The 14,362-nt window shown below is 49.4% G+C and overlaps 1 protein-coding gene across 1 annotated transcript in view; it reads left to right on the forward strand.

Annotated features, from left to right (window-relative positions):
- Positions 1-2,370: 2,370 nt before the first annotated feature.
- The window catches only part of HOMER2 (homer scaffold protein 2), an 85,564-nt gene continuing 73,572 nt past the window's right edge, over positions 2,371-14,362 (forward strand). The window contains 1 exon segment of the mRNA XM_032624761.1: positions 2,371-2,515. Within this exon segment, the coding sequence (XP_032480652.1) occupies positions 2,511-2,515 (5 nt within the window). The 5' untranslated portion in view covers positions 2,371-2,510.

Below are 14,362 nucleotides of genomic sequence, written 5' to 3' on the forward strand. Positions count from 1 at the left end.
TCGGCCTCGCCTCAGCCTCCAGCCAGCATGGAATCTCTCCCCTTGACTGCAGGCCTCTTGATAGGAGAGACTTCACCAATCATTTCGCTTGACAACTGGGGCCACGAAGACCACGTTGATGGGAGATTTTCCACAGAAAAAGGGTGACTGTATTGGCTTCAATGGAGGGAGGAGGTATCGATAGGGAAATTAAGTGGCCTCTCTCTAGGGAAGATTCCAAGATAGTGGAATACTACCTTTTTGGCCTCACTATGTCTACCCAAGGTAACTTGGGTGTGCCCTTTCCATCAGTGGAGAGAAAGGAAACTCCCATTCAGGGTTTGGGATACTACTTGGCCCAATGCACTGTGAATCTATCTTCTGGTACTTCTATTCCAGCCGAGCCTGCTTCTGCCATTCATCCCCCTTCTGCTGACTTCTCCCTTTGACACTGCCAGAAACCCGCACCCCTAACCAGCTTCACCTGGCCTTTGGAATTCAGCTTGTGATAAGTTTCCTCCAGGACCAAATGCTTATCCAGTCCTGGCTCTAAACAGACTTACCTGTGCTTACAGACTCTGGCCAATTCTGTGTATCTGTGGCCCGACCTATTTGCTAATTCATTCATTCAACAAATATATATATATATATATTTTTTGCGGTATGCGGGCCTCTCACTGCTGTGGCCTCTCCTGTTGTGGAGCACAGGCTCCGGACGCACAGGTTCAGCGGCCATGGCTCACGGGCCTAGCCGCTCCGCGGCATGTGGGATCTTCCCGAACCGGGGCACAAACCCATGTCCCCTGCATCGGCAGGCGGACTCTCAACCACTGCGCCACCAGGGAAGCCCTCAACAAATATTTATAGAGGACTTTCAGGTACAGTTCGAGGCACTGGAGAGACAATGATGGGCAAAAAGATATGGCTTCATAGAGTGTGCAGATGTGCCTGGGAGACATACTAAATAATTTCACAAATATAAATTACAAACAATAATTTCAATGAAGAAAAAGTACAGGAGTTCACAGTCTTGTCTGGGGCATTAGGTAAAGGTTCCACAAGGAAGTGACAGTTTAACTGAGATCTGAAAATGAGTAGGAATGGACTAGGCAAAGGGGCTGGGGTGTCAAAGACAAGAGAGGACAAAATCTTCCCAGACTGACAGAATGGCATGGGCTGAAGGGAGGATGACCAGTTGGCTGGAGTGCAGAAAGCAAGGGGAGAAAATAAAGAGGAGAAAAGGCTGGAGAGGGCAACGGGGTTACAATGCAGCAGGGCCTTACAGCCATGTTCAGTATCTTGTCTTCATCCCAAGGACAGTGGGAAGGAAACCACTGGAGCATTTTAAGAAGAGTGGTATGATCTGATTTGTAATTGAGAAAATTACTCACAGGGAGTCGCTAGCCACATGAGAAGACCCTGATGGTTAGCAGGTAAATTTGTGGTCCCAGGAGACATGAGGGTAGGGTTGGGGTGTTGGCCCTCCTCTATATGCTTATTCCTTGACCTTTTTACTGTCCTGAGTAAAAAAAAATCCTGCCCAGGCTCATGTGGGCAGTATGTTCTCAGCAGAAAATGATCCTGCAAAAGGCCCAGAGGGCGATGAAGATTAGGTTAGTCCCAGTGTCGGCCTTTAGTAGGGGATCCGGACCTGATACGTGGAAAGGAGATTAAGACTGCCCTTCTTTAAGCTCCACTTTTGCCATCTCCATTTCCCTTGCTCTAAGCCAAGTTGATTAAGCCCCCATCCCATCTTTACCCAGGGAAGAGCCCAGAACACCTGCTGCGGGTGTAGGATCCTCCCTGCCCTGCTGGCTTCCAGAATTTCATGGTGGGGGTACCCTGAGCCACCCACCTGGCGGTGGACGGCAAGATGAAAGGGGGCTATAAGGAGGGACATAGCCGTGCCCATCACAGATTCTGAAGACCTTGAGCTCAGATCTGAATGTGTGACCTTGGGCAAATCACTTCCTCTCCTGGGGCCTCGTTCCAGCATCTGCAAACTAAGGGTCGCCCCAAGTTCCCTCCAGCTGCGAGCGAGCCTCTAAATCCCCGCAGGCTGGATGCTTGCTCGCGGCACTGCGCCAAGCCCCCGGGTGGGCGTGGGGCGGGGGCGAGCCAATGCCGAATCTCAAAGGTAAGGGGGTGTGCTCGGGAGGGGGGTGGAGACCGCGGGGCGGCGCCGGGGGGACGCCGCACACACGGCCGCGCTCCCAGCCCCTCGGCTGGGCGCCGGCCCCGGGGGCCAAGAGGTTACGTAAGGAGCCGGGCTGCGGGAGCGGGGCGGGGCGGATACCGCCCGAGCGCAGCAGCCCAGCCCCCGGCGACCAAGACCCCGCCCGCCCGCCCGCGCCTGGTGTCGGCGGCGGCGGCGGCGGCGGCAGGCGCGCAGCCCCGCGGAATGGAGCGGCGCCGGGGCTGAGCCGGGCGCGCACGGGCTGCCGCATGTGCCGCGCGGGGAGCGGCTGCAGAGCGGGCGGAGAGCGAACACGAGAGGCCCCGTCGGAGCGGCAGCCGGAGCAGCGCCGGAGATGGGGTGAGTGAAACCGCGCCGCGCGCGCCCCGCGCGCAACCCCAGAGGGGCTGCGGGGCCGCGGCTCGCGTCTCCCGGGCTCGGAGCCCCGAGAGCGAGCGCGCCCCTACACCCCGCGCCGGGACCCTGGAGCCAGCGAGCAGTCGGCTCCTGAGAGCCTGAGGCCGCCTGACTCCGCGCCCTCCGGCCCGGCGCGCGGACACCGGCCAGGGGCACCCCGGCCTGGGCGCGGACTTTCAGCTCCGCGCCCGTGGCCTTTCCCCTCCCAGGCAGCCCGGGCACGGGCGCGGGGGCACCGGGCGGGGACAGGCACCCTGGCCGGCCTCCGTGCTTCGGCCATTCCGGGGTCCCCTCGCTCCAGGCGCGATCAACTCCAGGGCCTGTGTTTTGGAGTCTAAGAAGCAGTTAGTCTTTCTGCACGATTGGGTTTATTACAAACAAAATGAAAATCGAAGTTTTCCTGGAAAGGGAACACACCAAATAATAATAATCCCCAGTGAAGTAATAGTGGACTTTGAGTCTGCTTTGAGATGACTGAGGATGTGTAGGTAAGGCTTCAGTCTTTGAAACAACTGAGTTGATGCTCAGGAGAGAAGTTGAAGTACTCTGTCGAAGTGACTAATGCTTCTGAGTATATAAAGTAATTTAAAAAGCAGAATTGATTTCTCCTGGGCGTCTCTCTGAGCAGTAGGCGCTGTGAGTCAGGCAGCCGCTGTGCTAATAACAAAATTAACTCCTTACATCTACTTACCCGATGTGAGCCCATATTGATGGTATGCTATGCACACTCAGGGAACGGTTGCTATTCCCATTGTACAGATAAGGAAGCTGAGGCCTGAAGTGAAGGACGCTGAGCGCATCGGCAGAGGGGAAGCCACAGCCTGACTGTGGGCTTGGGAATGGGGGGTGGGTAAGTGAGCCAGAGTTCCTGAGTCTCTGTGTCCCCTGCTGCTAAGTTTAGCGGTCTTCAAACAGCTTCTCAAGACCCAAAGACTTCTGCTGGGTGGGTCTAGAGAGCTTGCTTTCCTGTATGGGATTGGTGAGGAGTGGAAAGGGGAAGGATTGCCCTGGTGGCCTGACCCAGCTCTCATGGGTCAGTGGCTTTGTTGCACCTTACTCCTTACTTTACTCCAGGTAAGTTTCTGGAGTAATTCTACCCAGTGAATTTTATCTGTGTGGTCTGTAAAGTGTTTGGAGGAAACAGAGGGAGGTCAAGAGGAATTTTGAGAAGGGAAGTGTGAGAACTCCAGACCAACATGGGCAGGTCAGGGGGGACAGAGAGGGGCCAGGAGATTTGCTTAAGACATTGGTGTGGATCCAGATTTCACACATGCAGGAGGTGTGAGTGATTCTACCAGAGGCACCCTGGCTGGGAAGCAGTTTTTCTGTAACATTTCCAGTGACCTCTTGGTCAGCGATGAAAGGGCTGCTCTTTGTGCAGTGGGAAGCTTTGAGGCTCTCAGATTTCATACTTTAGAAAAAAAAAAAGTATGGGAAGAAGGAGTTCGCAAATGTAGGTCTCAAGATGGAAGATAAAAGGGATCTGGGTAATTTTAACACTCTCTCTCCCCCCTCCCCCCAGCCAACACAAAACCAACCCAACACACTTGCATGATCAAAAACAAATATTTAAGTTCTATGGTTGAGATCAAATAGTTCTGTGGAAATAAAAATGTTTACTCATAAAAGCTTAAAGAAAATGTCAGAAAATAATTTTTGTAGAGAAGCAGGGAGGAGTAGCTTGGAGATTTTGTTTAAACATTGACTATGCCTTTCATGTAATTTTAACATCATCTGATAAATATCTGTTACTCACTTCTTGTAGGTAATGGTTGGTTTGTAACTCCTACCTACTTCTGCCATTTTAATATATCCACCTCTTCTATAATTTATCTGAACGTACAAACCATGGCTGTAAGTTGAGATGGAGCTAAGGGCTGGGTAAGCAGTACAGACAGAGGAGGGTGGAGGGAGCCATTTTAACCGAAAATAGAACCAATGTCATCCTTTCCGAGAGTTGAGTAGGATGGAGGGGGATGAACCAAGAAAGGGCAGCCAGTAGAAAGGCTTGCTGTGATCCTACAGCTTTGTCATGGCTCTACTGTCTAGACATGACCAAGATTTAAGGGAAAAAAACAAAAAAACCCTGAGTTTATCTCTTCCCCACTTAAGATGCTTTTCCTCATTCAGATGTTCACTGCTATTTCCCGCTTCTCTTCTGAGAAGTATTTTGCATTAAGTGTGTGGTTTCCCCAGTAAGTTTGTGTTCTTACTCCCCAAGGAAGCTGCTTCATACTTTCTCCCCTTCTCAGACCTCTCTCTCCTCCCCATGCACACCTTGCATCCCTTTTCATTGACAAAATAGAGCCACAGTCCAAGGAAAAGCCTCATCTTCTTGCCACGCCTACAGTCCCGTGTGCAGCTGCTCCTGTGTTTTCCTTCCCACCTGTTGTCCTACCAGAGGCTCACCCCTCCTGGCGGACCATTCATCCCATCCCCTTTCACCTTGTCAGGGAACATTTCTTGTTCTCTCACCTTCCTCTCTCTCCAGGGTCTTTCCCATCAGGGCACAAACATGTTTTAGTTCAGTGCTGTCCAGTAGAACTTTCCACACTGATGGAAACATTCTGTATCTGCGTGGTCCAGTACCGCTGTCACCAGCCACATGTGGCTCTGGGGCACTTGAAATGTGGCTAGTGCGGCTGAGGACCTGAATTTTTAATTCAAGTTTAAATAGCCACAAGCGGCTAGTGGCCGCCATATCGGACAGCACAGCTTTAGCATCTCTTGTTTTACATCCCTGTCCTTCTTCTGTTCCACCTCTTTGCTCCCCTTCACCTGAAAACATCTCAAAAGAGATGTCCAAACCCACTGTCTCCATTCATTTCCTTCACCTACCATTTGTTAGCCCTTCACAGTCTACAGTCTGGCTTCCGTCCCCACCTCTTCACCAGAACTGTTGGGTCACTGATGACCTTGTCCTTGTCTTCCTCCCCTTCCCAGCAGCCTTCCTCCACCATGGCCACTCCCTCCTCCTTCCCACCACACTCTCCTGGGTTTCCTCGTCCCTTCCTGACGGCTCCCCTTCAGTCTCGCTGCTGGTTGCTCCTCTTTCTGACCTCAGTGTGATGGGGTGGGTTGTTTAGGAACTTGTCCTGGTTCCTTTTTGCTGTCAACACTCTCTTCCTAGGTAATGTTATCCCATCCCAACCCCATCCCCCCATGGCTTTTTAAAATTTTTTAAGTTTTTAAATTTTTATTTATTTATTTATTTTGCGGTACGCAGGCCTCTCACTGTTGCGGCCTCTCCTGTTGTGGAGCACAGGCTCCGGATGCGCAGGCTCAGAAGCCATGGCTCACCGGCCCAGCCGCTCCGCGGCATGTGGGATCTTCCTGGACCGGGGCACGAACCCGCGTCCCCTGCATCGGCAGGCGGACTCTCAACCACTGCGCCACCAGGGAAGCCCCTTTTTAAAATTTTTTATAAATTTATTTATTTTTGGCTGTGTTGGGTCTTCGTTGCTGCGTGCAGTCTTTCTCTAGTTGTGGCGAGCAGGGGCTACTCTTCGTTGCAGTGCGCTGGCTTCCCATTGCGGTAGCTTCTCGTGTTGCAGAGCATGGGCTCTAGGCGCTCGGGCTTCAGTAGTTGTGGCACGCGGGCTCAGTAGTTGTGGCTTGCAGGCTCTAGAGTGCAGGCTCAGTAGTTGTGGTGCACGGGCTTAGTTGCTCTGCAGCATGTGGGCTTTTCCCAGACCAGGGATCGAACCAGTGTCCCCTGCATTGGCAGGTGGATTCTTAACCACTGTGCCACCAGAGAAGTCCCCCCATGGCTTTAAATACTCTCTATATGCTGGTGACTCCCATGTTTGTATTTCTAACACAGCCCTTTCTCAGGGCTTCCTGCTCTTGTCCACGCATGGAGCTCTTGATATTCCTTCCAGATCTCTCCCTCCCTCTTTCTTCCCCATCCCAGTCCATGGCCCCACCGTCCACCCATTTGCAAGAGTCGTCCTTGATTCTTCTCTCCCTTACCCCTGACATCCAGGCTGTCAGTGGGTCCCAGGGGTTCTACTTCTGAGATATTATCTGGGGTGCATTCTCCTCTCCCTAGAATCATAGCTCCTACTCTAGTCCTGGCCACTGTAGCCTCCTTCCTGGGCTAACTTCCTAACAGTCCCCCCAGCTTCCACTCTGGGGTGTCTCCAGTCCATTCTCCACATGGGAGCCCGAGTGATCGGCTTTTTAATCAGGTCACATCACTCTTTTCCTTAAGCACCCTCCAGCCGACAGGCAGCTGGCTTGTGCCCCGCCCTCCCAGTCACTCTGGCCGTCCCTCACTGCCTTCTGCTAACACTGGCCTCCTTTCTTTTCTTGCCCTGCCTGGGAGGCCTTTGAACTTGCTCTTCCCTCTTCCTGGAATGTTCTTGCCCTGACTCTGCAAATACCTTCCTCCTTCTCATCCTTGGCATTTTGACATCAGGATCTCCTGCTCAGGGAACTTTCCTGACCACCCCTGTTAAATGCTGACAGTAGCCACACTTTGTTCCCACAATTGCTCACCACAGCACACCTGCTGTCGTTTGAGTTCTACCTACTTGTTTATCATCTACCTTCCCCAGTAGCATCCCTAGAGGACAGGGTCTTCTGTTTTTCACCAGTGAATCCCAACAGCTAGCACAGTGTCTAGCACCTAATAGGTCCCCAATAAATTTTTTGATTGAGTTAATGCTTGAATGTGGTGGGCAGCCTTGCTTGGATTATGGCCTGGAAGTTGTGGATTACCTTTTCTATAGCACACTAAATTGAGAGTTGCAAGGGCCAAGAGAGAAAGAAATCACATTTGGATGCAGTTTTCTTTAAATGCTAAAGCAAGCCATTGAGCTTTTATTGTGACTTGGGTTAATTTTCAGGCTGTCGGCTCTCACCCGATCACTGGGGTTGTAAATTACCTTTTTACCCGCCTGCAGAGGGCTAACAGAAAAGCCAGCTTGTCTGCTGTTGTGGCTTGTGGATGATTTTGTCAGTGTTTACAAACAAGATCTACTGTATTTCTGTTTGGCTTCAGTTTACACTCACTTGTTTTGTTCAGCCAAGATTACCTTGCAATGTAACGATCTTGGTTATCTAACACCATGGGCCTTCTTTTGGTAATCTATACTGATTAGCTTTCTCCTGATGACCATTCCTTCTCCTTTCATTTTCCACTCCCTCAGTTCCTACAAATTACAGACTTTTCTTTGGGGTTTGTGTTGACTAAAATAGATAACAGTCTCTCAGATATATTGAGGAAACTTGTCTTCTCTTGGTCCTGTTGTGGGGTTTTTTGTTTTGTTTTGTCTTTTTATCTATTTTTGGCTGTGCAGCGCAGCTTTGGGATCTTAGTTCCCCAACCAGGCCCACGACAGTGGAATGCAGAGTCCTAACCCCTGGACCACCAGGGAAGTCCCCGGTTGTGGGTTATTTAAGCTTTTTGAGGTTCACTCAGTCTCTTCATCTGTAAGGCAGTTGGAGAGTCTACTGGGGATCCGGGATGAGCAAACCTACTAGTTAGTTCCTGCCCTTGTGGAGTTTTGAGGAAGAGGAGATAAGCCACATATACAAATACCAGCTTTATGTGTGAGTTTCAACAAACTATTGTAATCCATAGGGTGTTAGAGGAACTATCTGGGGAACTTAGGAAAGATGCCCCAGTACACTATGGGGAGATGCTTAGGGAGACCATTAACATGTAGGATCACCCTCATTATTTAGAAGCCCTTAGTGTCACCCTGAGTGTCAGAGATGGAAAAATACACAGTATTTGGCATGGGGTAGACACTAAGTAAATATGTACTGAATGAATGAGTGAATAGGAATAAATGAATACTCACTTTAGGTTGACTTTCACTTTGGGAAGATGCCATCATTCTTGTTGGAAACAGTCCTGAAACAACTAGCCTTGAAGGTTTTAGAATGGAATTGAGGGCACGTTTGCTGCTGTGCACAGTCCCCTGAAGGAGGACCCAGAGCAGAGCAGGTGGTTTGATTTTGTCCGCGGGACTCAATGATTTGTGTAAATTACTAGGTTTCTTTTCTGTAATGGCTTCTGGGGAACTTAAGAGACAGATGTGCGGTCCCCCTTAGGCAAATTTATCAGACCTCATCCTTTACCTTTATTCCTCATTCAGTTGTATGGCCCTGCCCTTGTTTTACCTTCACCCTTTTTCATCTACCGCTTTTTTTTTTTTTAACAAAATGTAAATAGCTTTGCTTTTTTCTAATTATAAAAATGTTACATGTTCCTACTAAAAAATAACAGCATAAAGGAGGAAGTGAAAATTACTTGTCATCCCACATTGCAGGGATAAACTCCATCAGCAATCGTATGTCTGTCTTTGTAGACTTTTCCATGTATTGGAATATATATGTCTCCGTGTCTAGATCTATGTCTACATAAAACAAGTATATTTTTATCCAAATGGAATCATATCATACATCTGTTTTGTAACATAAGTTTTTCAACTTAAAATACCTTGAATGGACATCTTTCCATGCCAATCACTATAAATATACATCATCATTTAAATCCAAAACTACTTCTGATTTGTCATTTTGCTGAATTTCATACATCCTTGCAAACCTGCTTAAGTCCTTTCTAGAACAAGGCAGGGTATAATTTAAAAAATAAAAACGACATTTTGATAATCTTTTAAAGCAGTTGTTTGCTTTAAATGAATTGCTGAAGGAAAGAAATGGTAGAGGAAACCAGGATCACAATTAACGTTGGGTAATTTGCAGTGACTGTGTAATTTTGAGTGAGTCACTGCTCCTTAGTGAATCTTGGTAAGAACACCAAGGATTTGTCGTTGTTGCTAAGGGTGTTGGTGGACCAGGATCCAGCTGCTCAAACTGTTTCTGCTTGTTTGGAAATATCAGGGCAGAGTAATTCTGCTTTAAGACCTGGAGGAGAAGGCGCTCTACAAGCAGAAAGCACCCGTGCCCACCCCTGAGCACCCCTTCTCCTGCAAAGCCCTTTGTCTGGTGGGCATCAGGCCCCTCCTGCAGAGAGGCTTCCCTTGGCGAGGGGATTGGCAGGGACATACATACAGGAGGGGTGGTACAGTCCCTGCTTCAGTTGTCAGGCAATTAAAGAAAAACACCTGGGTAAATCCTGTGACATGTTACTCAGCCAGCATTGGCGTCTAAAACCTTTGGAGAAATACTTCCTTTTGGCATATGGAGTGGGGCTGGGAGCTCCTTTTCCCTTTAAAAAGAAAAACTTCCTTCACCTTTGTCAGACGAAAGTGAACAGCAGCCCCCAAACAGGTTTACAATAGAGAAAAAGCATTTCTCCAGAGTATTCGAACTCTCAGGTGTAGCAGGTCCTGACCTTGTGGATCTTGAGGGTTAGACTTTGGTTTTTTTCTAGCATGAAGATAAATTAAGCAAAAAGCAGCCTCGAGAGGAATTGAGGCAAAGAGCTTCTTTCTAAATTCGCATGGGTTTGGAGACGCTGGTCCCCAAGCCCCGTGTGTTCTGTGTCTGCACTTCCAGGTATTGCTCACACAGGCTGCCCCCAAGTCGTATTTATAGGCTTGGAGGCACGCGCTGGCAGCAGGAGCCGGTGTCCTATAGCGGGTGTGCGTTGTGTGGGAACAGTGTCAGGTTGGAAACCTCTGCTGAATGTACGATGAAGCCTCCAGAAGTTCTGCCGCCGGGTGCTGTTAGTCATATGGTATCATTCTGGTAGAATTTATTTAAATTATATTTCAAATTAGCTTGTTAGAATAAAAATACGCGTGTGGGGAACACATTTAGACATTTGTCAACGACTAGAGATTTTTTTTTTCTTTTTAAACAGTTTTATTCACAAGCCTGGTTGATTGTCTTCTTCTTCTTCTTCTGAGGAATTGGGGACCGTGGCGCCCCCTCACCCCATGCAGAAAAGCTTAGGATAAGGCATCACCACCAGCCAAAGCAGTTAGCTTGAGAGCTGTGCAGTAAGAGACCCTTTAGTACCCAGGTGCCTCCCAGCCGAGTTGAGGCTGAGGCCCAGCTACCAGGAGGGCTCTGACGGTCCCTTTTTTGTTGCCTTGTCCTGGGGAGATCTTGGTCCAGATCACCAGTGAGGGGCAGAACTGCCCAGCCAGCCCTTTGTCCTCCTTCCTCCCTTTGTGCTCTGGGGGAAATCTTGTGTGTGGGTTTTGGGGTAGGGGTTGTCCACAGGGATCCAATTAATGAGGAATATTGTAGACCCTGCTGCCCAGGCATTGGATCCCTTTGGGGATTTTTAAGTGGGAAAGCTTTTAATTGGGGTTGTTGAGATAAATGCAGAACAGGAGAGTTGTTTGTCCTGGGGGGGCGTGGGGTGATGGAGAAAAGGTCCTCCTGGGGAAGACGAATGGAGCCTGTTTCGGGAAGCTCCAAAGGGCAGGAAAAGGAGGTCTCGGTGGAGGCGTCATCAAGGCTGATTTCAGGTCATGGGCCTGAGGATGAGCTCTCTAACTCCTCCGAGCGGACTGAAGATAAAACTGGCTGTCTCGGACTTCCCTGGTGGCACAGTGGTTGAGAGTCCACCTGCCGATGCAGGGGACACGGGTTCGTGCCCCGGTCCGGGAGGATCCCACATGCCGCGGAGCGGCTGGGCCCGTGAGCCATGGCCACTGAGCCTGCGCGTCCGGAGCCTGTGCTCCGCAACGGGAGAGGCCACAACAGTGAGAGGCCCGCGTACCACAAGAAAACAAAAAAACTGGCTGTCTCAGCAAGATGAGTCCATTGTCATGGATGGCCACCTGTCAGGGGGGCTCAGTACAGACCCCAGCCCCCCTGGTTGGCTGTGTGAGCTTGGACAAGCCATTTTATCTAAGCTTCACTGTCTTCAGCTGTTAAAGGACTGAGATGATTAATGAGAAAAATGTGTGTAGAGCACTTAGCACAACGTCTCACACATAAATATTTCATCAGTGGTGGCCAAATTCACCGTGATCATCACGATCATTTCTGTTTTGGGTAGGAGGTTGGCAGGTGTACTCCTCAAGGTACTCCTGAGGTACCTTATGGAGTACATGGTTGGGAATGGTCCATTCTTCATCTTTAATCCTCTTGGGCGCTCCCCTGAGTCCTCAGCTGCTGGCCAGTCCTGAGTACTGCCAAGGTTGGTTCCCTGTCACTGGGTGACCCGGAGAATATGCGGTTTGCCTTCTGAAGCTCTCGTTCATATCACTAAGCCTCTCCAGTCGTGTGGGTGGAGGAATGTTACCAGTCGGTGGACAAGGAAGGTTAGGAAGCTGACCCACCCATCCCAACAAGAAAGCCAGTCTACCAACCAGTTGCTTTCATGGGGAGGTGCAAGTGTGGACAGAAAACCCAAGGAGCTCTCCCCGTTGTGGGCATCAGACTAGGGATTTGTGTTGCTGGTTAGGGAACCCTTCATTGTATATTCATTCTCTTATTCTTTCAAGGAATCGTGGCCATCTACCTTGTGTCAGGCACTGTTGTAGGTGCTGGGAACAAACACAATGATGACCATTCATGGTCCCATGATGCTTGCAGTCTAGTGGGGAGGTGGACATCAACCAAACATTACCTAGTGGACTAACGTGGGAGGGATATGGGACCAGGGGCCATGTGGACTAGACAGTAGTTGGTTTCAGAGGCTCATATCTCTGATTCCCACCCACTTATATGGATCTGAACTCCTTTCTCATCACCCTTCATCTGTTCATCAGCTCCTGTAGCTTTCTTTTTTATAATTAAAAAAATTTTTTTAAATTAATTAATTAATTTTATTTTTGGCTGCATTGGGTCTTTGTAGCTGCGCATGGGCTTTCTATAGTTGCAGCGAGTGGGGGCTACTCTTTTTTGCAGTGCATGAGCTTCTCATTGCAGTGGCTTCTCTTGTTGCCGAGCACGGGCTCTAGGCACGTGGGCTCAGTAGTTGCAGCACACAGGCCCTAGAGCATGTGGGCTTCAGTAGTTGCGGCACATGGGCTCAGTAGCTGTGGCGCACGGGCTTAGTTGCTCCACGGCATGTGGGATCTTCCTGGACCAGGGCTCAAACCCATGTCCCCTGCCTTGGCAGCCGGATTCTTAACCACTGTGCCACCAGGGACGTCCCAACTGGCTTTTCCTTCTCAGTGTGAGCTGAGGAATTGATCTGAGAACCAGGCGGTAGTTTGGGAACAGAGGAAATGCTTTGGTACAGCTGGTTGTTGGGGGTGGGGCAGGGGGTTAGCTGGGGCAAATACAGATTTGTGAGCAACCTGAGGGACTAGTTGGAGATTCAGGAATGTGAGTTTGCAAAGGTGCCAGTCTCCACAGCTAGACTACTTGCCAACATCCAAGCGACCTGGGGGCAGGAGCAGAGGCAAGCAGTCCCAGACCCAGATGATGGGCAGTCAGAGACGGCCACCCTTGTTGGATTCCAGGTGCTTTGCTCTCCGCAGCTGTCAGGGATGCTGCGTAGGAGGAGGGGAGAGCCTGCTTCATCCCCATCAGTCCCCTTTTTGCTTTCGCTTCTCTGAGTAGCCAGTCACTGTTCTGTTGTTAATAATTCTTCCAGACCTTTTCTAAAAAATGCATTAAAGTTCTGGCCAGCATGACCTCTTTGAGTAATGAGATCTGTAAGTTTATTAACCTCTGTGAGAAGTGGATTTCCTCGCTCCATGGGAGCAGATAATCTCTTGGAGGGAATGAACATTAATGTGGTGACCCGCAGGGTCAGCTCGACACCTGAGGGCAGAGGCAGGGTGGGGATGGCTTATCTGTGCCCTCTCCCCCACCATCTGATGTAGGGTGTGTCCCATGGAAGATGGACTGAGTGCTTCTGCACAGCGCCGTCTCCTTGACCTCACTCTGAGTCTTGCAGTGGCCCAAAGCTGAGATGGTAAGAAAAACCAGACCATAACAAAACCTCATTTCTTTTGATGAGTCTGATTCTCTAAGTATGAGAAGGGGAAGGGAGGGCATGAGAGCGCTGAGTCTTACGCAGACAAGAATATCTAGACTGTGGGTCAATTCACAGGGCGCCCAGCTAAGTAGCAATGATTCATGACTTCATCTTCTTTAGTTTGGCGTTTCCAGCCTGCTCTAACCTAGCCTGACCTACCCGTCTTCTGTGTACCTGAATACTTGGCCCATGCCCCTCTATATTGTTTATCACATAAAACATTTGATTATAAGACAATGGGTTTTTTTGTTTGTTTTTGGCTGCGCCATGTGGCATGCGGGATCTTAGTTCCCTGACCAGGGATCGCACCTGCGCCCCCTGCATTGGAAGCACAGAGTCTTAACTACTGGACCGCCAGGGAAGTCCCTATAATACAATGTTATATCAACATAATATCATAATCTGCTTCCCCCCAATCCTTGCCAACCAGACCAGCACAGTCCAATAGAAATATGAAGGCCACATATGTAATTTTACATGTTCTATTGTCCATTTAAAAAAAAGCAAAAGAAACAGGTGAAATAAATTTTAATGTATTTTAAACAAATATATCCAAAATATTATCATTTTAACATTTAATGATTTAAATCAGACATGGTTCCTCTTATTCCCATGGAATTTACATTCTGGTGAGGGAGACAGATTCCTCCTGTCTCTGCCCACTCCCAGCCCTCGCCTCCCCCCAACAACAACAAAAAAACCTCTTAAAAGCATCCACAAATAAAGTAACTGCAAGTCATGCTCAGTGCCATGAGAGAGAAGCAAGGGCTGAGACTGACTTTAGAATGTATGTTTATGAGCTGCCTCTGAAGAGGTGACATTTAAGCTGCTACATCACGTGAAGAACAGGAGCAGACCATTCTAGGTGGAGGAGCAGGTGTAAAGACCCAGCGTGGGAAGGAGCTGCCCAGAATGTTTGAGAA

Source organism: Phocoena sinus, chromosome 2 (assembly GCF_008692025.1).
Source record: "Phocoena sinus isolate mPhoSin1 chromosome 2, mPhoSin1.pri, whole genome shotgun sequence".
Lineage (NCBI taxonomy): Eukaryota > Metazoa > Chordata > Mammalia > Artiodactyla > Phocoenidae > Phocoena > Phocoena sinus.